The sequence below is a fragment of the Podarcis raffonei genome, chromosome 6, assembly GCF_027172205.1.
Source record: "Podarcis raffonei isolate rPodRaf1 chromosome 6, rPodRaf1.pri, whole genome shotgun sequence".
Lineage (NCBI taxonomy): Eukaryota > Metazoa > Chordata > Lepidosauria > Squamata > Lacertidae > Podarcis > Podarcis raffonei.
The window spans coordinates 63,774,523-63,801,861 of NC_070607.1; the positions used below are offsets into that span (position 1 = coordinate 63,774,523).

A 27,339-nucleotide genomic window follows, 5' to 3' on the forward strand; every position below is an offset into this window, starting at 1 on the left:
TAGTGATTTCAGCATGAGTGAACGCCTTGAAACTTTGTCAAAGGGTGTCTGTATGTAGGATGTGGTTTTGCCACACTCTATGTAGTATTTCAAACATTAATTTTTAAGTTTAAAATTGTACGGCTTTAGAATGGTTCTCAATGGGATATTTAGCTATATAGTCTAAATGCCAAGTTTGGTTAATGAGCCCTCTCATTATCCTAGTTAAATGGGTTGTTACTTGGTTGCTAGTACTGCTGTATTAAAAGTTGTGTTGTTCCCAGGCCATCTGGGTGTGCATATGTTTGTGAGCCCAGGGGAAACGGTGAAGGATTGCTGATTTGCAAAGTAATTATGCTGGCCATAAAAAAGGAGAAGTGTTGGGTGGGTGTGTTTTTTAAAGGAGCTTCCAGACTGAAACCTTGGAAACTTCAAACTTGTATGTCATAAGTTCTTTATGGCATTATAAAAGTATGCTTGCTGGCTGTTCAAAAACGGTATCTAGCTTAATGTTCTCTCTCTCTCTCTCTCTCTCTCTCTCTCTCTCTCTCTCTCTCCAGGTGTTCAAGATGAATCTGGACAAGCTCAGCAAACCTGAACTACTGACACTATTTAGCATTCTTGAAGGGGAACTAGAAGCCCGAGATGTTGTCATAGAAGCCTTGAAGGTAAGCTATAAATTACTGGAAGAGCTGCTATGCAAGAGTGCTGCTGCAGGTGCTGTCCTCATCTTCTACCCAAAGATAAATTGTTCGCTAGCAATGGTTTATATACTGTTCAACAGTTCAGGCTTTATTAGCAGTCTTGGACCTCAAATGCTATGTAGACACCTATATATGGGCATTTCATGTCCAAATTGATAATAGGTACAGAAAGTGCTATGGTTAAACACCTGGATTATTATAATTTCAAACACATCATTTTAAAATCAGAATTGTTCTCATTTCATCACAGAAGAATAGTGCAACTTGAAGATCTTGTTCTAACTGTCATGTTTCAGCATGTTGTTCTAAAAAAATGGCCTGGTGAACAGCAGCTGTAGGAGTCTCAACAGGCAGAAGCAGCAATACAGATATTTCCTCGGAATACCCTATCTATCCTCGCTGGCTTCTATCAGTCCTCTTCTGAGGCCTCCTCTGCAGTACAATATTTGTACAGGGTTAAAGTCTGTTGCTAGGAGACATATTGGCATGACTTGGTTCTCAATAGACCTTATCCACCTAGTATTTTTAAGTGTTTTCATCGCATTTAATTTATGCTTACCCCTTTTTTGCATTTTCGGTTGGCGGTGATGAAAACAAAGCTTGCTTGGTAAATGTATGTATTTGCTTAACTACTTAAAGAATAAACAAGAAGAATGAACCACCACAATTTTTTGTCTGTTGGTGTTTTTTGCACATTTCCGAGCACAATTCAAAGTGTTGGTGCTGACCTTTAAAGCCCTAAACCAGGCATAGGCAAACTCTGTCCCTCCAGATGTTTTGGAACTACAATTCCCACCATCCCTAGCTAACAGGACCAGTGGTCAGGGATGATGGGAATTGTAGTCCCAAAACATCTGGAGGGCTAGAGTTTTCCTATGACTGCCCTAAACGGCCTCGGTCCTGTATACCTGAAGGAGCGTCTCCACCCCCATCATTCAGCCCAGACACTGAGGTCCAGTGCCGAGGGCCTTCTGGCAGTTCCCTCGCTGTGAGGGAACTAGGCAGAGAGTCTTCTCGGTAGTGGCACCCTCCCTGTGGAACGCCCTCCCATTAGATGTCAAAGAAATAAACAACTATCTGACACTTAGAAGACACCTGAAGGCAGCCCTGTTTAGGGAAGTTTTTAATGACTGATGTTTTAATGTATTTTTAATCTTTTGTTGGAAGCTGCCCAGAGTGGCTGGGGAAACCCAGCCAGATGGACAGGGTATAAATAATAAATAATAATAATTACATAACTTTATAAGGAACTTTTTAAGCCTAGCTATTCTGAGCATAATGTCTAGGCAAGAGGAGAGGAGAGGTGGCGAAAATACAACTTGTATAAAATGGCATTGTTCTTAGTGAAACGGTGTGGCAATCAATCATATAAGGTCATTCCTCTTAGCTTTTCAATCAGTCTGAAGGTGCCCGTTATGTAAAAGTTAGAGACAAATAAGCATGGGTTGGAGCATGTGAAGACAAGTGATGTCATTGGTAGACTTGTGCATGGATATTAATGAGTAAGAACATAGATTACCTTAGTATATTTTATTAGTATTTATAATTTTATTATTATTTCACAACATTTATATCCTGTTTGATTGTAATAAAACTAATAAGCCATTTACAAAAATAAACATTAAAACATTAAAATCATCAATAAAAGACAGTTAAACAATTCTTAAGAAAGTTAAAGTAAGCAAAAACAGACCAAAGCACATGTCTGCATTCTACATGTCTGGGTACGTTTGCCAATTATTTTTTTTAAAAAATATGTTTTAAGCAGCTGCCAGATAGAGCACAGCAATGGGGCCTGCCTGTTGTCAACAGGTAGGGAGTTCCACTAGATACCTCCCACATTAAGCTGTATGAATTGAGCTGTGTGCCAGATGGAGTCACCCAGGCAAGGGCAAAATCTGTAATGAATGTTTTAGTGCTACCGAAAAGCTAAAAGAGAGCTACTGCTACTGCTGTAAGACTGTTCTACCTCAATATCTTCTAGGTCCATGTGATTTTTTAAAGGAATTTAAAGACAGTTAACACCCAATAAAAGCAACCAGGGATCGAATTTGCAGAACATTTGCTGCAGCAGCCACTGCTGCTATGCTGTTAGATCCTGGGTTCTTCTGGGGCGCAACAGCTGGAACTTTCTGTCTGCCAGCCTCATGGAATCTGTAAACAAACAAACCCACTCAGGGAATCAAGTTGTTGAGAGAGAGAGAGAAATCTCCTTTCCACTGCCTTTACCTGCTGTGAATTGTTGCAAGTCCCCACTTGTCTGTATTAAAATTAATTAGAAGGCATTTGAATGAGTAGTCTGGGCACTTGCTGTTGCCACAGCAAGTTGCATGAGAGAGCAAATCAAAACATAGATCAGCAAAACAAATATCAGTTTTGCTAAAAGTCTCACAAACGTGAAAAGAAAGAAAACAAGATGCCATCTTTGAAAACCTGTCAAGTCACTTTGAAACCTGTAAGTTCTCTGGCTCCACCCTGTACCCCCACTGCACACTAACCTACCACTGTCACTGCCAGAGCTACAGGAATGTCATAGAATTAACATAAATATTTGAAGTACTTGGAAGTTAAAACTCTCAGCCTATAAAGCCTAGAAAAAGAAGGGGCTGCATGCTTTTGATGGGAAGGGATGCAAAGATGTATGGAGGCATTACCAATGCAGAAGGAAGAGGGGATGCTCTGGTGCGTATGTATCTATATCTATCATCTATCTATCATCTATCATCTGGCGTGCTCTGGTCCATGGGGTCACGAAGAGTCGGACACGACTAAACGACTAAACAGCAACAACATCTATCTATCTATCATCTATCATCTATCTATCTATCTATCTATCTATCTATCTATCTATCTATCATCTCCCGCCCATCTGGCTGGTTTTCCCCAGCCACTCTAGTGGTTTCCAACAGAATATTAAAAACACGATAAAACGTCAAACATTAAAAACTTCCCTAAAAGGACTGCCTTCAGATGTCATCTAAAAGTCAGATAGTTGTTTATTTCCTTGACATCTGATGGGAGGGCATTCCACAGGGCGGGCACCACTACCGAGAAGGCCTTCTGCCTGGTTCCCTGTAGCTTTGCTTCTCACAGTGAGGGAACCACCAGAAGGCCCTCGGAGCTGGACTTCAGTGTCTGGGCTGAACGATGTGGGTGGAGACACTCCTTCAGGTGCATCTTCTCTTCGAGCTCCCTTTCTGCCTTTCCATTTTTTAACATAGGTAATTGATGTGCATATGGCAGCTGTAGTCTATAGGCTACAGACTTGGCTGTCTGAGTTACACCTGAGTTGATTCTTCATCTTGTTCCAAACAGAACAAGAAAGGGAGATAAGTCGTTCCTGTTCCACATATTAGGAAGAAGAAAATCAGATTCTTACTGCTTATCCTGCTCTGGATACTGAGGGATAAAAGCTGAATGTATGCACAAACTTTTTTTTTTAAAAAAAAGTAAGCCTGTTTGAATAAAACCATTTAATAATGCTGTCTTGTCTCTTTTCTCTTGGGAGAGATTCGGATATGGGTTCCAGTTTCAGGTTTTTCATGTGGTATAGACTAAACTGATTTCATTTCTGCAAAATATGTGCAATACTTCCTCAGCAGACAATGATTTCTGGTTCTGTCTGAGCTGGCTGTCTTTAAAATAAAAAAGGACGCTTTATTCTCCTTTCACTTGGCTTCTTCCTCTTTTTGTTTTTTCATGCTTTTTATTTACCACATTCTTATTACTGTTTCTGAGGAATGAATCCAGTATTTTAGTGACTTTATTAAAGCTTTATCTAGTACATGCAAGCAAAACCAATGTGTCTTCCCATTTGGTAATTTTGGAAAAGGAAGGAAATGGGCCTCTTTCTGCAGCCAGCTATGGGGAAGTCCATGTGCTCATCCTTTTCAAAATCTGTGCCAAGATACTACTTCCAATCGCAAATGACACTGGCTTATATCCAACAGAAGCCTGTGAAATGACTTCTGAGGAAGGGGAATTTCCTGCCCCCATTGCTGCAGCCCTCAGAATCCCCTGAAAAATGTCTCCTGAGGGTGTTATCCTTTTGGGTGAATTGCTTTTCAGACTAAGTAAGAACTCCCATTCTAACACTTTAGGATAATAGATTTGGCATTTCGTAGCGACTTATGTTTATGGTTATGCATCAATGCTAGCTAAGAACAAAAGGAGTTGTTCACCTGCTATGCTTGTATGAGAATTTCAGTTTGTATTTAAAGATGAACTTACCTAGGACACTTTCCTTAACAAGATGCAAACTAAAACAGACATTCTTTGAAATTTGCACTTCTCTGAATTTTGCTATGCAGTTCTCCTGCTCAGTAAAACTGTGCAAAAATGCATACATTAGGGAAAACAACATTAAAATGAATTATATTTTGGAAAACTGCTTTGCAAAAATGTGTTTATGTAAAATTACATACAAATAAGTGCATATTAGTAGAAATTCAGTGATGAATTTTCAACAACTTTTTAAATTAAAAAAAACACCTGACATGGATATGGGAAGAACTGAACTTATGATTGAGAACCTGAGAGAAACTAAAACTGACAGATTCACCCATCCCTGCCACCTGCACTAAGTTGAACAATAAGCTGGGCATTATGCTTTCTGAAGTGGCAAGCTATACAAATACCGCAAGATAATGAAAAATGGCTCATTTAAATTGAAGCTCATTTGGGGGAAACCTGTTTTGTTTTACTTCACTTTTGTGATTTAATTCCTGCATCATTGCAAATTTATTTGCACATGAATTTAATTAGCGTTTGTCTAGATGAAGAATTTACAAAGAGAGAGAGAACTATTTCAAGCTATACAGTGTTTGAAAGATGTATGTTCCAAGGAAATGGACAAAAATAATTGAAATAGTACACAGTGGGGTAGCTGAACTTTTAACTGATGATATAGGAAAGAGGAAAATTGATGAGAGTAACACTGGCCTTTCAGCCTTGAGGAACAGTCTTAATTGTGTAACAAGAAGATTATCTGCCTTGAGCTTTTTCATGAAGAAAGGAGAGGAGTAAAAATAAAAGCTTGAAGTGAATTAAAGCAATGATAGACCATAGATTGCCTAGTTGAGCATGGTTTTCTTTTCAGAAACTAGGATGAATGTTTTAATGATTGGAACTGCAGCTGGGATTACTTACCAGGATAGCTAGGAGTCATGCACAGAAGAGTGGAGACAATACTTAGCTGATTCCTGAAAGCTGAACAGGATTTGAACAGCAGGTGATTGAGTGAGTGTGTGTGTGTGTGTGTGTGTGTGTGTAAAAATTAGTCAGGATCTTTGAAACTTACTCTGCAAGGTATGTTTATGTTAGAAAAAAGTATTGGCTCATATCACAGCCCATTTTCCCCTAGTAGAAACATACTGCAAAGAAAACCAGAGAATCCTGAAATTAGCTAGTATGGCTTTGGCATTCAAATGCCACTGGACTAACCGTGCAGATTTGGGCTTGGATTATAGCCAACAGCTGTTTGTGCTTGACAATGAGACCTTGGGCACACAAGACTCAAGAAGGAAAATGATTCTTTTCCTTTACTTCATGCTCAGCTATGAAGAAGGAAAATCCTGCACAAGTCCTCCTTGCTACTCCTGCTCACATCTGTATAGCATGGCATGGGTCAAACTAACAGTGTGAATGCAGTTGAGTGCTTGTTTGTTTGTTTGTTTGTTTGTTACACAAATAGCAGCCTTATGGGGGGGTGCAAAGGGGAGTTTAATTCCCTCTCTACCTGTTATGGTCCCAACAGCAAAATTTGTGAAGCTTCTGTTTGCATCTCAGGAGAAGCCTTCATAGGCTTCAGTATCACAGATCAAAGGTGCAGCAGTAAAGCAATGTGTAGAAAGAAAATGCCCATAAAAACCTGGTTTTTTATTATTAAAAAAGACAGCTGCCTTCCCCAGCGCTTCTAATATTGGATAGCTTTAGCATACTCAGGAATCCAAAGTTTTGTGTCTCTTTTGTAGGAAATGTATACTTTTTTGTGCACTCTGCAATCTCCCATTCTCCCACCACTCCCAATCTCTGCCAAGTGGTAGCAAGATTCCAGGTACTCACTCAGAGTTGTTTCTGTTGGGAAAATTGAGGCACAGCGGAGGCTAGTGGTTTATTTTACACATATTTTACACCTGTCTTCAGTGGAAGGGGGTGCAGAACATTACATCCTTAGAGTATCTCTCACTGCTCTCATAGCTTCAGCAAGCTTTTTCTACGGCATCATGCTACTCATCATCACCTTGACAGCCTCCCAAATCTCCTATCTCTGTCCACTCCTCGAGCAGAGGGGAAGGATCACTTTTTGCATTGCCAGTTGCCCTTAATGGCCCAATACCTGAGTTCCCAATGTTGTTCAATGGTTCTGTATTTTGCTAGCTTGCCCAGGCTGGTTTGCATTTCTCCCTTGTATCCCAAATAGTATCTAAATACTTGTTGTTGTTGTTTAGTGGTTTAGTCTTGTCCGACTCTTCGTGACCCCATGGACCAGAGCATGCCAGGCACTTCTGTCTTCCACTGCCTCCCACAGTTTTTTATTAATTTCTACCATCCACTAACAGGCCCTGGTACCCTAGATCTATGACACTACTAATATAGAACTTGATAAGGGGAGAGAATTAATGGCAGCAGCTCAGAATTTGTTATGAGAGCCAGAAACCTTCAGAGGAGATCTGTGGTAAGCAATACAACTTAGAAAACTTTCCCATAAAATGTAAACATATTTTTTGCTATTAAAGGCTCCATTTACCTGGGTAGTAGGTTCATGGTAATCTAAAGTCATTGGGTGCAAATTTCATTCTGCAGAGGTGGTAAAGTGTAGACGAAGTGCCACACCTTATTCTTGTATATAAAGCAGATTGATCACTTTATTGAGAAAGTGGCATGATTAGCCAAATAAGCTTTGTGTGTCTGTGTTTCCTAATACACTGGCACCTTTTAGCCATTATTATATAGAACATCATTTTGATTTGGAGCTTCTGCAGACTAGAGATAAGAGGGTTCAGTCTTTTATCAAGTTTCTGGCTGACAGATTACTTGCATTAATCTAGTCTCATTCTCTACCCCCATGCTATGACCTCAGTCTGTGTTTATTTTCAAACGTCTGTCTCTAGGAGAGAAAAAACTAGCAATAAGGAAGTTCAAGATTGCATGGTATGCTATTTAAAGAAGATTCATTTTCTGTGATCTAGAAGAGGCACTGAATTGTAAACTTCCCTGTGATCTCTGGATGAAGGGTGTTATAGAAATTTAATAGTAGTAGTAAGTACTGTAGTAGTAATGATGATGGTGAAAGCAGCTTGAGAAATGTAGGATCTTATAGCCAGTGCTTTTTTCTGGGGGTACGCATACCCCTAAACATTTTGTGAATCTTTTTACTTTTGTCCATTTACTGTATTTATTTTTGCCAGTTTGAACTATAAAATGGTGATTTTCTTGAGTCACCATGAGAATACCCCTAAACATTTTTTAAGAAAAAAAAGCACTGTTTCTAACATAGTGAAGCCAGGTATTTAGGCAGCTTACATGTATGATGTTATAAAGGGACAAGAAACACAGTGGATGGTATAACTCTGTTTCTTTGATTCAGAAATACTGATGGTAACTAAACATTTTTATTTATTTTTTATAATTTTTATTGAATTTTCAAATTGTAACAACAATTTTTCCACAAAAATTGAACAATTAATTGAACAATTTATATATCCATTTCCTTCCCCGCCTCTTTGGACCCATTGGCAGGTTTTGACTAAACTTTCACAACTATATAAGAAGAGAAACCAGCAGGGTATAGAATTTGTTTAATAAATCAATACGGAAATACGGGGGCAACTGAACATTTTTTAATAGATCTAGAGGATGTGTAGTAGATCAGGAGGAAACATTCTGTTAAGCCCTTGTAAAAAGACCATCCAATAAATGTTAAAAACCCTGTGGGAAGTATTCTCCAAAGGCAGTATGGAAATAAGAATTAAAGTGTCTTCTTTTCAAAGTATTGCAGTGAACAACTCTTAATTCGATACAGTGGTACCTCTAGTTATGAACCTAATACGTTCCGGAGGTCTGTTGTTAACCTGAAACTGTTCTTAACCAGAGGCGTGCTTTCGCTAATGGGGCCTCTTGCTGCTATTGCATCACCAGCACACAATTTCTGTTCTCATCCTGGGGCAAAGTTCTCAGCTCAAGGTAACTCTTCCAGGTTAGCGGAGTTTGTAACCTGAAGTGTTTGTAACCTGAGGCGTTTGTAACTCGAGGTACCACTGTACTAGCAAAGTGCCCTGTACTCAGTGGCATCTTTCCATATCTGTGTTCTTGCTCCTTGCCCTGCTCATTACTGCATCCATCGAGTCCTTTTTCCTTCACTTGGGAAACAGTGTTGGCGCTGATGCTGGAGGTCTAAGCAGTTCTCTTCTCTCAGGAAAATGTTCTCTAGAGTAAATAATGCAAGTGTTCAAGGCAACTGCCTTTGTCTCTTTAGCTATTTTCCTTTTTGCAAGCAAACTTAATAATGGCTCATTACTCTCATTCAGACTCAACAAGTTTGTCAGTGCTGACTTCCCTATCAGTGTGGCGGCAAGGAAATGGGAAGTTTTCACTTTGGTTTTAGATTAACTACCACTTGCCATATCTTCCAAATCTGAACAAACTGGTTTTCTTGCAGGCATTTTGATCTCTACATGGCAATATAATGGAAAATACTATAATTGACCAGTAATTTAAAAAATGCACAATCGTTCTTTCTTTTAAAAAAATAATCCTCTCAAATGAGTCAACGTCTCATGATCTGTCTGTTTCCTGTTTTCCTAATCTCATCAGGCTTTAAAGATTTGTCCTCCCGGATAAATTACTCCATATTGGAGAAAGAACTGTCTTTTAGGATTTCCTGCTTTGTGGTTGTAGTTTTTTAAAAACCCATGAATTGAACAGTTTTTTGAAGATTTGTTCTCCCGGATAAATTACTCCATATTGGAGAAAGAACTGTCTTTTAGGATTTCCTGCTTTGTGGTTGTAGTTTTTTAAAACCCATGAATTGAACAGTTTTTTGAAGTAAACAATTGTTCCATTTCTGGAGAAATATAAAATTGAACACACATACAAACAGTTATTTCTACTTCCCACTCGTTCCAGAAGAGTGGCTATTCACAAGTCTATTTTATATATTGGTATTTTGAGATTGCTTTAATCTAAGGTTGCTTTAAAGGCTTCTGTGAAAACATAGCTATGGTTTTCTTCTTGAGAAAAATACATTCTTTGGTCCCTGTCCAAAACGCTTACAAACTGGGAAGTCTCTTCATTTCTTCAGAATCTCAGTGAAAATGTTTTCTTACATATTTATTTAAATTCTATTACATATCCCACCTTTGAGGCTACCAGGGAACCCAAGGTGGTGTGATTGTGGTTTTCAGGCAATCACTTCAGGAAGGTGGTGACCTCATGAGCTTTCAGACCATATCCTGGAACACGCTTAAATCATTCCTTACTAATAGTGGCTCATTCTGTTTTAACAAGTGAAATAGATCCAGCAACAAAATGTTACAGATTGTAAAGGGGACATTGTTGCCTTCTATACAAATAGCTTGCTTTTTCTGTAGTTTTAACTGCTGTATGTTGTTGCACAGAGACTCAGTAGAGCTGTTGCTTTATAGAGCTACTGTTTAAAATTAAAGACTTTATTGAAGCTGAAAGGGCTACTTTACTTAACTTGGTATGGCTTCAACATGTGTTTGTGTTCATGGAGACCCCCAGATGTGCAAGCATAGCCATCATTTAATGCAGCTACGGTATTAGTGTTGCAGGAGACAGGATCACTTTGCCACAAGAACTACTACACTGGTCAACAACAAATTTGTTGTCTGCATTTTTTCAGATGATTTAGGACGAATCTGATGCGCTGAATCCAAAAATCACATTGGTTTTGCTCAATCAGGTCAAGTTTTTGAGCTATGGCCACAGGTTGTTTTTTTACGTTTTTGTTCATATGTACGCTTGTGTGGAGCATTTTAGAAGAAGTTGGTGGGGGTAAAATGCCATGTCGAATAATTGTTTTGATTGGAAATGATTATTTTAATGACAAGAAGTATTCAGGTCCGATAGTTCTGGGTGATTATGTCGAAAAGGGACCAGTTTGAAGTCATAAAACCTCAAAATCTTCCATAAATTGGTGCGGCAAAGCATAATGTTATTTTGGTATTAAACTTGGTGACCAGGATAAAACTTGGGCGTCACACATGGTGTGCAAGGCATGCACCGAGACTCTACATGGGTGGACCAATGGCAAGAGGAGTCTGAACTTTGGAATTCCCGTGGTTTGGAGGGAGCCGACAAACCATGTCACTGACTGCTACTTCTGCGCTGTTGATGTGACTGGGATCAACAGAAAGAACCGGAGCAGCCTCAAGTATCCTGATCTTCAATCAGCGTGTCGTCCTGTAGCTCATTGTGATGAAATTCCAGTGCCTATCTTCGGAAAACTTCCTGACATTAGTGATGAAGATGCCTCCAGTGTTGAAGGACATGAAGAAGAAGAAGTGGTTCTTGAAGATGATGCTCCACATCCATTTTCCCAAAAGGAGTTGAATGATCTAGTTTGCGACCTCAGCTTGTCAAAGGACTCTGTCGAACTGTTGGCATCCAGATTGAAGGAAAAAACCTCCTCTCTGACAGTGCTCGCATCAGCTTCTTCCGCAACAGGCATCAAGAGTACCTCCATTTTTTCTCGGAAGAGGAGGAATTGGTGTACTGTGCAGATATTGCGCAGCTTCTGCTTAAGCTTGGAGTGCCACAGTACGAACCCAAAGATTGGAGACTGTTCATTGACAGCAGCAAGCGATTACTGAAATGTGTTCTGCTACGCAACGGCAACCAGTTTGCCTCTATACCCCTGGCTCACTCGAGTACACTGAAGGAGAACTATGAAGCGGTGAAGTATGTGCTGGAGAAAATTGGTTATGATCAGCATAAGTGGTTTATTTGTGTTGACCTGAAGATGGTGAACTTTTTGTTGGGACAACAGTCTGGCTTCACCAAGTACCCATGTTTTCTGTGCATGTGGGATAGTAGGGACCATGCTCAGCATTACACGAAGAAGGACTGGCCTGTGCGGGAGGAATTTGTGCCTTGCAGAAAAAGGAACGTCATCAACGACCCTCTGGTGGACAGAGACAGAATACTCTTCCCACCGCTGCACATCAAGCTTGGCTTAATCAAGCAGTTCACCAAGGCTCTGGACAAGGATGGTGACTGCTTCACTTACTTGTGCCAGGCTTTTCCAGGATTGACCATGGAGAAGTTGAAAGCTGGCATCTTTGACGGTCCTCAGATCCGTCAGCTCATCAGAGATCCAGAGTTCGGAAAGTCAATGAACGAAGTGGAACTGGAAGCGTGGAAGGCATTTGTTCTGGTAGTGAAGAACTTTCTTGGCAACAATAAGGCCAGAAACTACGCAGAACTTGTCAACAACATGCTGACTGCTTTCAGAAACCTGGGCTGCAACATGAGCGTCAAGATGCACTACCTATTTTCACATATGGACCGGTTTCCTGAGAACCTGGGTTCAATGAGTGACGAGCAGGGGGAGAGATTCCATCAAGACATGAGAGAGATGGAGACCAGGTATCAGGGTCGCTGGGATGCAGTCATGATGGCTGACTACTGTTGGACTCTGAAGAGAGACCTCCCTGCTGCTGAGCATTCCAGGAGTTCCAAGAAACGGAAGTTCAAGCCCTGAAGTTTGAAAAATGGTGAAGCAACATGCAATTTACGTGTACTTACCTTTATCAATGCCCACCATTCAGTTTACAGTAATCAATGTTTCTATAAGGTAATCAATATATGTTGTTGGAAAAACATTTTTTTTCTCTTAAAAACATATTTAGGATGATATGTGTTGACAAAAATCAGCTGATAATGCCACAAAAATGTAATCGATTTTGTCACAAGATCTGATTTTTTTTCAAATCAACATAGCACAAAAACCTGACCTGATGGAGAGAAATGGATGCCATTTCCTGATTCAGCAGTGCAAAAATACCCTAAATCAATTGTAGAAATCTAGACAACATTCAAAAAGTAAAAAATTGTTGCCCAGTGCTATATTTTTAAAATACAACAACAACAACAACAACAACAACAACAACAACAACAACACATCCCATCCTATTAATCCCAAAGTGTTTTGTGAACAATAAGCAGGAACAGTTTTGCTTAAAGGAGTTGCTCTTACTATATGGTGCTGGAAGAAAAAGCATGGTCCCCGCTTCCATTCTTTTTGTTGCTTTCATTCTCTGGCCAATATGACAACATGACTGCAAAACAAATGCACCTTTCTGAATATGCAGCCTCTTCTAAGATTGCAGTTCCTCTGCAAAGTACCCCATTTGTTTTTTTAAAAAATCCTCTCAAGATTTTTGATGTTTCAAAAGTAGAATAGGAACCCGTTGGAAAATTTTCTCAGCAGAATGTCTTTGATAACTCCTGCCTAGAGAGGATGACAGACAGTGTTGCATTCTCAAGAAACCATGATGATAAGGATTCTAGATGTTAAAATCTGAGAATTGTTATGCTGTACTTTTAAAGTGCATTGCACTCTGGAGTAGGAAAAGAAGAAAGAGACTTTCTTCTTCTACCAGCAAGTTAATAATACAACCCCTCTTTGCGTCATTGAGCCATTAATAAATATAGCTGTATTGTTCTGTGGTTTCCTTGGTGTATCTGAATCCCCTGTATATATTTCAGTATGTTGTTTGCCTATTCTTTTTCCTGTTTCCTGTTGGATGTTTACAGTAATCCTTTCCAGCCAGTGTATCTCAGATAGTGAGCTGGGACTCCCTTTCAGACTGGTCTCAGTGCCACAGCTTATCCTAGCTAAACTATGGCCTCTTGCTTGGACCAATGTCTGCACCAGAGATTCCTTGCATACTGAGTAAAGGTGGCCAAGAGGCAGAGAGGTTCATGGTGAAAGGAGGGAAGGAAGGCTTCCCTCCCCTGAGGGGAAAAGGCCAGAGGAAGCGTTTGAATGAGAGATAAAAAGTTAATATTTAATATCATTATTATCATCAAAACTGGGAATAGAAAGGAAGGAGGATAAGAGAAGACAGCTAATATGGGAGGGAAAAGTCAATGTAAAAGAGCCAGGAAAGGAGGGTTAAAGGAACTGGTGTTGGGGTGCGGTGAAGATCCTATGCTATAAAATGAGTGTGAAAGAGGCTCCCATGCCTGCAGTTAGCAAATGTCTGTACTTAGCTTGATGGAAGCTGAGCTACGGAACTTCTTGCCATGAAGAAAACAATGTGGGAAAGAATTCAGTCATTTCAACATGGAGTAGAAAATGATACCAGTAACTGTCAGCAGATTACAGTGCCATGGTGAAAATTGAAGCCAGGCAGTATTTATTCCAGATTAGTTAATTCAGAATACTTTTGCCTCTGAGTTTAGCATCAGCTGTGGCTCTGCCCACCAGGGTTATGCACCCTTTGACAGACAGAAACATTGTCCACCCTTGGGTTTAAATTAACTGTTTTGGGAACAGGTTAGTCTGGTTTTTCACAGGTCCCAGCAGCTCACCTGGAGTTTGCTTGGATAACTGCTGTTGTCTGAAGAAATAAAGGTTAAAGCTTAAAGGGACCCCTGACCATTAGGTCCAGTTGTGACCGACTCTGGGGATGCGGCGCTCATCTCACTTTATTGGCTGAGGGAGCCAGCATACAGCTTCCGGGTCATGTGGCCAGCATGACTAAGCCGCTTCTGGCGAACCAGAGCAGTGCACGGAAATGCCGTTTACCTTCCCGCCAGAGCGGTACCTATTTAGCTACTTGCACTTTGATGTGCTTTCGAACTGCTAGGTTGGCAGGAGCAGGTTCCAAGCAACGGGAGCTCACCCCGTCGCGGGGATTCGAACCGCCGACTTTCTGATCGGCAAGTCCTAGGCTCTGTGGTTTAACCCACAGCGCCATCCGTGTCCCTGTCTGAGGAAATAGCTTTGCCCTATTCATTAGGTTTACAGTAGTCAAAACAGGTCAGGCTTGCTCAAAATGACATTGCGAGCTGCACTGGGAGGAAGCAAATGCTATTGGTTCTGTGCTGTTCATAAGAACAGATTTTCACGAGACAAATGGTGACATGAATTAATTTTTTGGTTGCTTTTGTATAAATTAATCAGGGATTCCATGTAGGATTAATGTTTCTGCATACTTCAGTCCTCATAAAGATGAATATATGATGGAGTCTAAGCAGTCTAAACTCCAGAATGGTATTAAATTTACTGAACAATTAAATTTATTGAAAATGCACCACTCTTTCATTTAGCATTTATGTGGACTGAGATTAGGCAAGCATCATTCTGCTTCTTGAATTTCCTGGAGTATTTTTCCTATCCGGTTACAAAAGCCTTTCATGAAATGCCATGTTGTTCTGTGCTCAGTAATTCTGAATGAGTATCAGTGTTCTCATCCCAGAGTGGGAAAGCAGAGTTGTCTGTAGTTCGGAACATGTGATTTAGCTGGTAAACTGGGACTTGTTTTGTGTGTAGAGAGCTTTTATGGGTATTGAACAAGGAAAGAGATTCTGGAATAGATTTCCCAGAACAGTCTGAAAGCAAAGTATTTCCATCAGCCTCAAGACTGAAGGCTGCTTCACTGTTACTTTGTTTAACAAGAACTTTATAGACCCACGCTGTGTATCTACTACAGCTAAAATGGTAGAAGTGGAACTGTTCCTTGCTCCTATGTCAAGCGTGTGCCCGTAAATGGGATGTGTGGAGCAACCTTGAGCTGAAACAATGTCAGCAGCATGGTATTGTTGAGTTAAGCTGCAACTGAAGTAAAAGACAATCCACTGATGATCTTGTATTTGGAGTTGGGAGAGCAAAAGTTGACCTGTCAAATACGCCTTGACATCAATAAGCGTTTGTGTAAGTGACACTCTACCTTTATGTTTGTGTCATCAGATAGCAGGAGTGGGACATAGCAGGAGTGGGACATTCCCTCTAGGGAAGTATTGCCTATACTTATTAGAAGTATCTCTCCTGGGTTTTAGCCAGGGTTTTAGCCCTACCTGGAGATACAGTAGAGGGAATTAAACCAGAGATTTTCTGCATGCAAAGCAAATGTTCCAACACTTAGGACATCTTCCAGCCCTTCCCATGCTTTCTAGCTATAGTGGAGTTTCAAACGCCCTTGCCAATCATATAGCAGAAGTCATTCCCTGCTGTCTCTCAAGAAAGTTTCAGCCCTTTTTTCCTCTCAGTTATGCCCTGTGGCATGACTTTTCCTACTGACTATATATGCATTCTGCAGTTACAGGCATCTCTGAATTTAGCCAGGGTTCAGGAGCAGTGAGGAAGCCAATGTACAGTCCTCTCATCAGCACAGGTTGCATGAGCCCTGAGGTCAGGACTGCCCTCAATTCCTGTTGGATTTCCAATATGAAGAGAAGGCCTCTGGAAAGTGGTCTGGAAAGTTTCTAGGAGAGACTTGTCTTCAAAAAGGCCGTACTTCATTTTATGCTAATTGCAAAACATATCTAAATACTTAACTACTATTTGACAGTATGCAATCTACAGATAGTTCATGACATTTAAAAACAATTTTTTTAAAGTGGTGGAATACTAACCCAAATGTTTAAAGTCATAATCAGGGCAGACATTTCTAGTAGAAATAACTGAACTGTATCTGAATTAGTTGTTTTCCCAGAAGCAGTTCTGTGTCTCACCATGCATGTAGCACATCAGTGATGACATAGATGGAACATGGAGAAGTGGGGTGGTGGTGAGGTGGTGGTTCTGTGCACTTGTGCACAAAGCTGTTTCCTCTTCTCTCCTCCTTGTTCCCTTTGCATGCCTACACTAAGCTCAAAGTGCTCAAACCCAGCTGCTCTGCCCTTTAACTCCCTACCCCTGCCAGTCTAGAGTGTTTGCAAATAAAGAGTGAAGAAGAAACCTCCTCCCTAGCCTGTTTGTTAAGTTGTTTGAACCCTATTCACAAAGGAAACTTAATACTTTTCTGAACCAAATCCCGGAATCCTGACAAATTATCCAATCTGCTTTACTATGTTGTACTTTTTTTTGTAATAGATCCAAGTGAGTGTATTTGTAATCTGTAGGCCAGTGTTGGCAACAATGGAGAAGGAAGCAGCTGTATAACCAGCAACTGCCTGACCTTGATGTATTCATCAGCCACCATAAGCAAACACAAAGGGGTCATGGGGCTGTGCATGTACTTTGGTTCTTTAGTTCAAAGGGTTCCTTTTGTGTTGATCTTGGGAATTTCTTTTTTGGCACTAATTAAAATACCACAGACCTCTGCATTTTGAAACTGGGCTTCCTTTTCCTGCAAATGGTTTCCTGCAGGGAAAAGTGAGGATGTAAATTGATGGCTGTAGTTAATGATGGTCGAGATCATGGTGAGAGGAAAGGATAGTAGTCACTTTCTGCTCTTGTAATATCTTGTAATAAGATATAAATTCCAATGCCACATAGTATATTGCATTAACCCCCATGCATCCCTATCTATCCATTGTGGTCTATGTCAGAAGTACGAAGCCACCCTAAAGATTACTCAGTAAGCAGTACTTTAAAAACAACGACCCACTATTTAACCTCAACATTAAATCCCCATGCCTCTTAAGTGAATAAGTTCTGTATAGAGAAGCATGCACCCCATTAGATTAATTTATCGCCACACTAACAGGTAGTGAGAACGGGTATGGAACCATTCCCATAAAGAGAGGCTGTTTCGTAGGCAAGTGCTGATCTCAGCTTCTTCACTTCCTCTTCTGAAGTGGCTCAGGAAGAGAACCCCCATGCTTTCTTTGTTTACTGCAACACTATCCTTCATACAGCATAGGAAGCTGCCCAAATTAGGATTTCAGGTGGAGTTTTCTCCCAGCCCTATCAGAAGATACCAGAGATTGAGCCAGACACCTTCCACATGCAGAGCAGATGTTCTGCCACTGAGCTACAGCCTTTCCATGGCCCCTGCTTCTTTCAAGGCTACTTTCTTGCCTCCTCACTTCCTTCACTTGGTATCGCCCTCTCTTCAGCCCCATTCTGTCAATCCCAAAGGAAGGAACCTCCCGTTTCTCGGGTTCTCTTGTTGTTGTAAGTTGTTGTTGTATAGTAGTAAGGCAGTGCTGTAATAAGTAGCTCTCATGCTGTTTTCCCCCCTCCCAGGTCCTTCACAGTCACTCATTCCACTCACAACCAGCCAGTTGTGCTGGTTTTTGCACTCCTGCCTGTCCAGTATTTCATGACTCCTGTTTCCATGAGGTGACAGGATTTTATCTTGAATTTTATTTCTATTTTCCCCCTCTGGTAGCTAATAACATTAAAAACTTCATCATATGTTTCAGGCCCGGCGCAGAGATACTTTCATTGAAGAGCGCTATGGACAATACAACATTAATAATCCATTTGCGGCTCTTCAGAGAGATTTTGAAGCACTGAATGAAGAGAATCGTGATGATAAGCAGCCTGTTTGTACCAATCCCTTGTCCATCCTGAAGGTAGTGATGAAGCATTGCAAGAATATGCAAGAAAAAATGTTGTTCCAACTAGCTGCAGCAGAGAGCAGGCACAGAAAGGTGGGTTCCAAGACCTTTGTACTTTGATCAAAGGAATAAAATTCTTCCTGCTTAGCATTTGGTACTGCAAAGCAGTTTAACACTACATGTTGAACCACATTTTCTCCATCTTAATGTGACACTTTCAGTGTGTGACATTCATGGCTTTGCACATTTCCCAGTCTCAGCCATGTGGTTTAGCTGATTAAAATAGCATTGCAGTGCTAACAATCTTTTTATGAAGTTCCCAACAAGCACACTTCAATTAGTAAAGCACAAATACGTTGCTGTTTTGTTTTTTTTATTGATGCTGCTATTGGAATGTAGAAAACTTTTCAGAACTGACCAAAGTCTTGTTATCATCCAGGTTCTCCTTTCCCTGTTGTACTGGATGTTCAGTTAACCTATTTTAGCGCTTTGTCCTTAAAGTTTCTGCCCCCATAAGATGATAATTATCAATCTCTGGTTGCAGTTTGATCACAGGCAGCTTCAAATCTGCAGATATGTGCTTTCCCAATAATTACACATATCCTAGAAAAACAGCTGCTGACAATTCTGAAAGGAAGCAACCACTTCCTTTTAGAACATTAACAAACTAGAACCTCTTTTGTTCAGTTATTGCCCTGCATTTTGGTCATTTCCCCAAGTTCATAATTTAGAAAGATGCAGATCAAACTTTTCCTTCCTCTCCAAATGGTCATGAGTTGTAGACTAGCATGCCCTATTGTATGTTAATATATCTGTCCCAATCCTATAAAAAGAGTTGTCCAAATTGATTTGATTTACACCAGTTACACAGTTTCATAAACCCCAGAGCAAGCATGGGGGCTTGGGAGAAGCAGAAGCTTACACATTTTATCTCTTTTGCCATTGTCTAATTTCTAGTTGAGGAAGACCCATAAACTTGCATGTAGAAATGCCTGTTGTGCTGAAAAATGGGAAAAGAAAAATTGAGTGCTCTCCAGTTACTGGAAGAACAATATTTGCAGCAGTTGGATCTAGTTACAGCTGACAGAGACATGAGACAACATGGAGCACTCCACTGGTTTAGCTGGGAACCAAGTGCTATTTGGCTCCTCTTGGTTCTACTGAGAACTTGCTCTCACTCTCTCAGACTCAATTCCACCTGGTCATGAAGTATTTTCTGTACCTGTGAAGAATTAGCATCTGAATTTGTTTGTTTTCCTGTTCCTTCTCTGTTCTACCATGAAGTGACACTTTAGCGTTGTTCAGAATCCTTATGCTACTAGGTAAAGGTCAAATATTCTGTATGTCTGTATTTTTGTGTGTTTTGCTTGAAATGTTGCTTTAGGCAGAAAGGGGCCTGGCCTGTACATCTGGATACATTTGTAATTGTTGCTGTATTTAAAGGTGATTAATGGTATTCTTCTTCTGGTCTGAAAGGTAATCTTGGATCTTGAGGAAGAGAGGCGGCGGCATGCCCAAGATACTGCTGAAGGAGATGATGTCACATACATGCTGGAAAAGGAACGAGAGCGGCTCGCACAACAGGTATGCCTTCTCACTAGTTAGTCAGCTCTTGGAGAGGAATGATTAATTGCTGCTTAGCACAGAAAACATGCCTTGTATGGGTGGGGAAACTGATGGCTAGCATTGGTATTTGTGTATTTGAGAGCTTCATTCTCTACTGCCAGGGAGAGACTAGACTTACTAGAGTGAGATTTTTGTCCAGTGTGTGAAAGTGGCCTGCAGAAGCAAGAGATGTAATAACATTTGAGCATAAAAGGAAATCATGTTTCTAAGAAGAGGTTTATTTCCAATGCAAATTGCAAGTCGCAGCAGGGAGACTCAAAATGGGGCTGCAGTGTGAACCACATGCCTGCAGTTTAGCACTGGGACTTTCGTCCATTGCCATGCCACTAGTTTCCTCACCCACACAAGGCAAATAGTAGATGCACAATGGAACTGGTGTGTGTAAGGGTTGGGGAATGGATGGGAGATAACATGTGGGTAACCACATTTTTTTTTTGCTCCACACTTGCACACCATAGGTATGAGACCCTTGCCATGATTATGCCTGAGGGAATGTGGCTATCAGTTGGTGGGGGGGTGGAACAAAAGGTCCCCACCCCTAATCTACATTATGTTGACTTTACACCTTATGGTTGATGTTTGTACTCCTTAATCTGGTCATTTTCTGTGCACACATTGAGCTGCGAGTGCAGACTGCTCATGAAACTTAATTTATATCTACAGTGATCCTTATATCCATCCACTCACTAACTGATATGACTGCCTTTGAGAATCTTTGTGTGTACGGAGTGTGCACAAAACTATTTTTTATTTACTTCCCCCCTCTGAGCTTCTTTACCTTTCTTTCTATAGCTGGAATTTGAGAAGTCGCAGGCGAAGAAGTTTGAGAAAGAGCAGAAGAAGCTATTGGACCAGTTGGAGGAGGAGCATGACCGCCAGCAGCAGCTTTCTGCCATGCTTGTGTTGGAGTGCAAGAAAGCCACAGCCAAAGCCGCAGAGGAAGGACAGAAGCTTGGGGAGCTGAGGCTGAAGCTAGCTGAGGAAAGAAGCAAAGTAAGCCACTTGGAGGGAGAGCTAGCAGCCCAGAAGAAGAGAGGCTTGCAAATGGAGGCGCGAGTGGAGAAGCAGCTGTCCGAGTTTGACACTGAACGGGAGCAGCTGAGAGCCAAGCTGGATCGGGAAGAGAATCGCACCAAGGCCCTGAAGGAAGAAGTAGAGAATCTGAAGACAACTCTAAAAGAATTAGAGGCCTCATATAAAGCTGGGAGAGGCAAAGCAGAGCACACGCCACTAAAGGTCTCAAAGGTATCCACAGCAACTGCCACAGAGGGTTCAAGTAGGTCAGTCACTTGCCAGACAGAAAGCCCCTGGACAGAGAGCCTCAGCCAGGGAAGTACTATTCGACGGGCACCTATATTATCGCCTATCTCTGCCACTGTTTCCCACTCTTATACCAAGGCAAATGGGCACTGTGATGCTCATGTACAAGCAAGTATGGAGCCAGCTCTGCCCAAGGATGAGCCGATTGGACCAGCAGCTGAGAGGGCCACAGAAATTAGCAGCTCCCCAGTGAGAACAGTTTCCCTTTCACCTTCAACCCCACCAATCCCTTCCAGTGGGATATTCTTTTCTCCAAGCAACACAGCTTCTTCATCTCTGACATCCTCCCCATGTTCCTCCCCAGTGATGACTAAACGTTTGGTTGGAGCATCAGTCAGCAGCCCCAGCTACCAATCTTCATACCAAGTGGGGATCAACCAGCGCTTCCATGCGGCACGTCACAAATTCCAATCCCAATCTGATCAAGATCACCAGCCAAGCGGTCTCCAAAGCCCTCCATCTAGGGATCTGTCACCCACCCTGGTGGATAATTCTGCCGCAAAGCAGATTGCCCGTAATACAGTCACTCAGGTTCTCTCCAGGTTCACCAGCCAGCAGGGTCCCATCAAGCCAGTTTCTCCCAACAGCTCCCCCTTTGGCACAGACTACCGAAGCCTGGCCACTCCCCTGAGCCCCAAAAGTGAGTGTGGCCCAGGCAAGGTCTCTGGCCCATTGAGTCCACTGTCACCTGGAATTAAATCACCAACCATACCCAGAGGAGAAAGAGGGAACCCTCCACCAATTCCTCCCAAGAAACCTGGACTGACTCCTTCTCCAGCCAGTCCCACTCCACCAACTAAAACCTCCTCTCAGGCATCTTCTCTGGGTTCTCCTATGGACTTGGCAAGTAGCTGTTCAAGCAATCCTGTTGTAGCCAATGGGAAAGAAATTGAGACCTTATTGCCAACCAGTAGCTAGCTTCCAAAAGTGTTGCATTCCAAGTGTTTGCCATTCCTGGAGCTGAAACAGCTGCTACACTGTCTTATCCACTTTATGTTATTTATTATTTGGCTAGTAACAAGATCTATTTGTATAGCATGTTTAGTGTACTTTTCCTTTTGATTTATAGTATATAGAAAATAACACAACTTGTGTACAAACCTTTAAACACTAGATCTTCAAGGTGTCTTAACGGCAGTAGGCACATCGAACGAACAGAGAAGCAGTTGATTTCCTGTGCTGGGAGCTGACCAGTGGACTATGACAATGAAGCAGTTGCTTTTAAATTATGCAGCAAAATACACTCCATGCAAACTTCCATTCCAGGCAGACATTTCCTAAGAAGTGCCTGAGCTTAAGCTGCACTGCAGCCATGCATGTGTTTCTCTACAAAACCAGAAGTGATTGTCCAATTGAAGCAAGCACAGATTCCTCTCGGAATCATGAATGTTGAAATAACCACTGTCCTTAATCCTTTCCAGTAGTTCTGTTATCAGCAGAAATGAAATGTTCCAGAGGCCGGCCAATTGTTTCCCTCTTAGGAATCAAGTCAGTTAATGTCGCTGCATTGTCAGGCACATTTGGCCTTAATAGGGAGCTTTGTACATCCTGAGCTTTTTCTATGTGACCATGTAAACATAAAATAAAAGGGGAGGGGGGCTTTAAGCAATCAGGGTGCCATTTTCCCCCAGTCAAGTACTCATTTCTTTTTATATGTAGAGAGAGAAAATAGGTGAGATTAAATCTGGAAGTGTTCCACTAGTTTTTTAAAAATATTTTTCACATATTTTGCTGTTCTGTATGTAGAACCTCTGAGAGCAGAATCTTCTGTGATAATGATCTTAACATTACTTGAAATGAGAAGTGGTTAGTCAGTTCTATGTGTGTTTTAGCACTGGAAAGATAGGGATCCGTGCTAGATGATTCAAAGCAATAACGTTGGGTTGTATCCAGCTAAGTTTTTCTCAAAGTAAACCCATGGAAATTAATGAAGCTTGCAAAAGTCATCCCTCCCTGGGAAGAGTATAGCATTTTCAAAAGTTGTGTGTGCTGCAAGGAGAAAAGGAAATTTCTCCATCATCTACACAAACACAAACTATTTCTTTTTCTCTCAAGATCCTCAGGGAGCCAGAAACATTGTGTGGTGCTGGTGACTTGCAGTTCTTACTCTGCCCACCAGCTGCTCTGGTCACACTGACATCTGGACCTCTGCAAAGGTCCCTCCCTGGTGGGGAGGTTGTCTTCTCCTGCACCGGACACAAGGTCTTGATGCTGCTTCAAGACTCCACTATCTCCTACTCTAAACTTTATTTCTAAGCTATATTGAAGTATTTTAGCAAAGTGACTGATATTTCTGAGACTAGGAGGCCATACCACTTGACTATATACCTCTTAAATTTTGATCAGAGTACCGTAATTTCAGTTGGCTGCCCCTACACTAACAGTACTCCAGAATGTCTTATAGACAACTAGGAAAGCACACAAACAGTTCATTTGTGCAGTGCAAGTTTCTGAATATGGTCTGTGCAGCTGCATACCGGGTGAATGGTTTCTTATTGGTATCTCTATGAATCATGAACTATAAGGGTATTGTAGCAACCCCTAAAATCTTTCCTTGGGATTAGACTAACTTGTATCTTGATATGATAGAGATTTATAGATAATAATATTATTAGGAAAATGCACAGAGTATTGTAGTCTACAGTGGATGGTGGGAAGGGAGAAGGCAAGAGGAGATTTATATTTTTGCCAGTAGTCTGTCTTCAGAGATTAAGCTAAACACAACTATTAAAATGTTCCCAGCTAATCCAGTAAGACATCTAGTGTTAGTATTGTAGGTTTTATATAGACCTGAGTGTATGCAGGAAAAAAACAACATGTTTATTCTTCTCAGAATCCTGTATCGCTGGAGAAGTTCCTGGATAATAATGATGATAATATATTTTAATGAAGTCAAAACTGCATAATCTAGTATTATCATTAACACTGGTATATTTGTAAAGTCAAATGTATGAAGCACAGTCTTTTTACCATTTTTATAACTGGCAGCATTAAACACCTCAAACGTTCACACTATCAACAAAGGGTTATATTTTTATTATGTGAATATTGTGCAAGAACATGTTTGAGAAGTAGGTTGGGCTGCTTGTATCATGAAATGTTTTTAACTGGATAGCCATGAAGCATTTGCTAGCAATTTGTAGGCATTTTGTTAGCTGTAGTATGTCTGAAACACATATATAAAAATGTGCAAATGTTTCCAGTAGCTGGCAATAGCAGGGGCAAAGCTTTTAAAACAAAAATAAGAAACTCCCTACTACTTGGTAGGAATGCTGCCAGTATTTGACATCACCTTTGCCCTTAGCTTCTGGGCAATTTAGTCTTTACTCTTCAGAGTTCTTCTATACCAACATCCATGCCAACCATTGCCATGCAACATAACATTATGATGTGATGGCACCTCTCCAGCCAGCTTTTGGTTAGGGAACCACACCTCTTCATTTCCGCTGCACCTTCTGATTCCTCAGTCTTGCATCATGCAGCAGTGAGCCAGCACCCTTGGGAAATATGTATGCATTTGTAAGAGGGTGCATTAGGTGCATACCTTAAAGATTATCTGCAACTTTGGTACATCTGAGATTGCAACCATGGACACAAATTTCTGTACAGAACTTTTTGTGCTTAGGTGCCAGCACTTGGCAGAGGATATGGGCACTTGGTCAGCTCATTTCCACCTATTTGATCACACTTCTGCATATAACCTGATTCTTTTTCCACTTCTGGGGGTGGAGTCAGACTTTGCATAAGGCAAAGTCCTCTCCCTGGTCTGGAATGTTGCAAAACAATCCGTACAACATCAAAAGCCTGTTAAGGTTCCACCCACCACTTTCTACCATCCAGCGCTCAAATCTGTGAAGGTATTAATCTCACCTATGGCAATCTACTTAACCCAGCCCATTTTCTAGAGCTATGGCTCCTAGGAGCCTTAGAGCAACTCTGCAACCTGCTTTGAAACTACGGGAATAGAAGCAAAGAGACGATTGCCGACAGAGCATCTCTATGCTGCTGCTTTATTTTGTTTTGTCTCTTGCAGCTCACATACAGGAATTTTTTTCTTCACAAACAATTACTCAAGAGAAAGGGGGAGGGGGAGTTTTGTCCAAAGTTTTCTTTCCCTACACTAAGAAGAAAACAGTGTCTGCACTGTCCCAGAAGTCAGAGTCTGAGACTTTAAACTAATTCTTTTTTACTGGAGGATGGGACAAGTTAAAAATATATTTATGACTAGGAAAATTCCAGTCTTCTGACTCTTTCTTAGACTTCTTGCACTATGACCATGGGGTGATGTGGTTAGAGTGTCAGACTTGGAGAACCTGTGTTCAAATCCCTATTTGGTCTTGAAACTCACTGGATAACTGGCTGAGAATATGTAACTCGTCCAAACTTACATCAGAGGGTTGTTGGGAAGATAAAATTAGCAGAGGTTACTTCCTACTGCAGTTACTCTCTTCATTGTTAGAGCAGAGTCTTGATTTGTGCAGCAACTTGTCTGCAGCTCTGAGAGCCATAATTTTCCAGTCCAGGAGTGTTCAAAAATGATTCTCTTATGCCACCTTGTGTTGTGAATAATGCATGCTTCTCTGTTGTCTCTGGCAGACATATATTCTTGCAACTATTAAAATGAGGGGATTGAAAGGCACGCTTGGATTTAGGCTTATCTCTTGAATGTTATTTCTCCAGGTGACTGGTATTTTTCTTAATTCAGTAGAATTTCCACCTCAGTAGGTCCTTTCCCCCCCTATAGAGCTACCAACATATGGGAGAAAGATTACAGCATTTGGGACTTTTTAGTTTAAAGAAATGGCGAGGAAGCAGTAACTGGATTGAAGTTTTTCAACTTCTATAGACAAAGTGGTTAGAGAAAAGTTATTTTCCTTCTCTCATAACACTAGAACCCATGGACATTCAGTGAAGTTGATTATGATGAATACAGACTGCATAGGCATAGAATTGACATAAACACACTCAAAATATTCATTGCACATTCTGAGCAGCTAGAAAATTTGCAGGTTGAAACGCAAGTTTACTAAAATACAAGTTGCCTGACTGCACTGGAGGAATTAGGTTACAGCTCCCCAAACAAGCAAAGAAGCAATGGGTTTTAGCAATGAGGCACAGCAGAGACTGTGGTTGTCTTTGGGATATATTATTTATTACACATATATACAACTGGGGCCTATGATAGAAGGGTTCACAGCATTGACACCCAAAAGGGGTCTTGCTTTTCACATAGCCGCAGCTTTGGATTCAAGCAGAAATCAGCCATGGCTCGCTCTCTGCCTTTCCAACCTGCAGCTTTTCCCTCTAGGTCACATCACAGCAAACTCTGTTCTAAAACTCAGGTTTTGTCCTTTTAGCTGAGAGATGGAGGAAGGCCCTCACCCATTTGCTGTGCCAGAGTCCCCTCTCCTTTGCTTTCTTAATGGCCCAATACCTTTCCTTTGTGCTTCTGAATGGTCCATCATCCCAAGTGGTTACCACATCAGGAAACTAGCCTGGCTTATGTTTTAACACTTGCTGGGTCCAGGAGTTAGAAAGTCTGGTACCCACAAACAAAGCCACTTCCGGCCTGCCCAGGAGGTGGGGTTGCGGGCTTCACGCCCACCCCACATGAGCGGGGGCTGGCTTCAGCCCCCGCGAGAACAGGGGAATCCCGGCCGCCCCCGCCGCCCAGCCAGCCAATCGGCTGGCTTGGGGGGCGTGGCCTGCCCTATTTAGGGCCGGCACTGAGGGGGCTCGCCCTCTCTTGCCGGCTAGCCCCCACGTTTTTCCCACCCTCCCTCCCTTTAGTTGGGCTTTAGGCAGGTCTCTGACTTTGCTATGGACTTCGGTCTGTCGCCACAAGGGGCATGGTAGGAATTTTTCCCAATTGGCAATTTATGGCCTTTTGGTTTTTCGCCTACCTCGTAGCAACTCGTCACAACTTTTTTGGCAATTGGCGGTAGGCATTGGTAAGAAGGGGTTAAGAGGATGTGGGGGGGAGGAACGCCATCACCTCCCCCCAGTGAGCGAAGGGTGGTCCCTTAAAGGACTCCGGGGGGGCGTGGCCCTGTCCGAAGCCTATGGAGGTGTGGGCCAAAGGCACGCCCCAGAGCGGTGACCCGGGGGAGCTCCTAGTCGACGTGCCTCGGCGGGAGACTCCCCCGATATAGTGTTAACCCTTCCCCGTTTCTCCAGCAAATGGGCTGGAGCCGGATAGTCGTTAGGACCAATGCCTAAGCCAATGCCT

General features: G+C 41.6%; 1 protein-coding gene across 2 annotated transcripts in view; it reads left to right on the top strand.

The window, feature by feature from the left end:
- CTTNBP2NL (CTTNBP2 N-terminal like) overlaps positions 1-26,081 on the top strand; it is a 34,384-nt gene extending 8,303 nt beyond the window's left edge. For both annotated transcript variants that reach the window (XM_053393495.1, XM_053393494.1), the window contains exons 2-5: positions 540-647; positions 18,027-18,257; positions 19,641-19,748; positions 20,583-26,081. In XM_053393495.1, coding sequence (XP_053249470.1) covers positions 549-647; positions 18,027-18,257; positions 19,641-19,748; positions 20,583-22,028 — 1,884 coding nt within the window. In that variant the 5' untranslated portion in view covers positions 540-548 and the 3' untranslated portion in view covers positions 22,029-26,081. The remainder of the gene's footprint in view (positions 1-539; positions 648-18,026; positions 18,258-19,640; positions 19,749-20,582) is intronic.
- Positions 26,082-27,339: the final 1,258 nt, after the last annotated feature.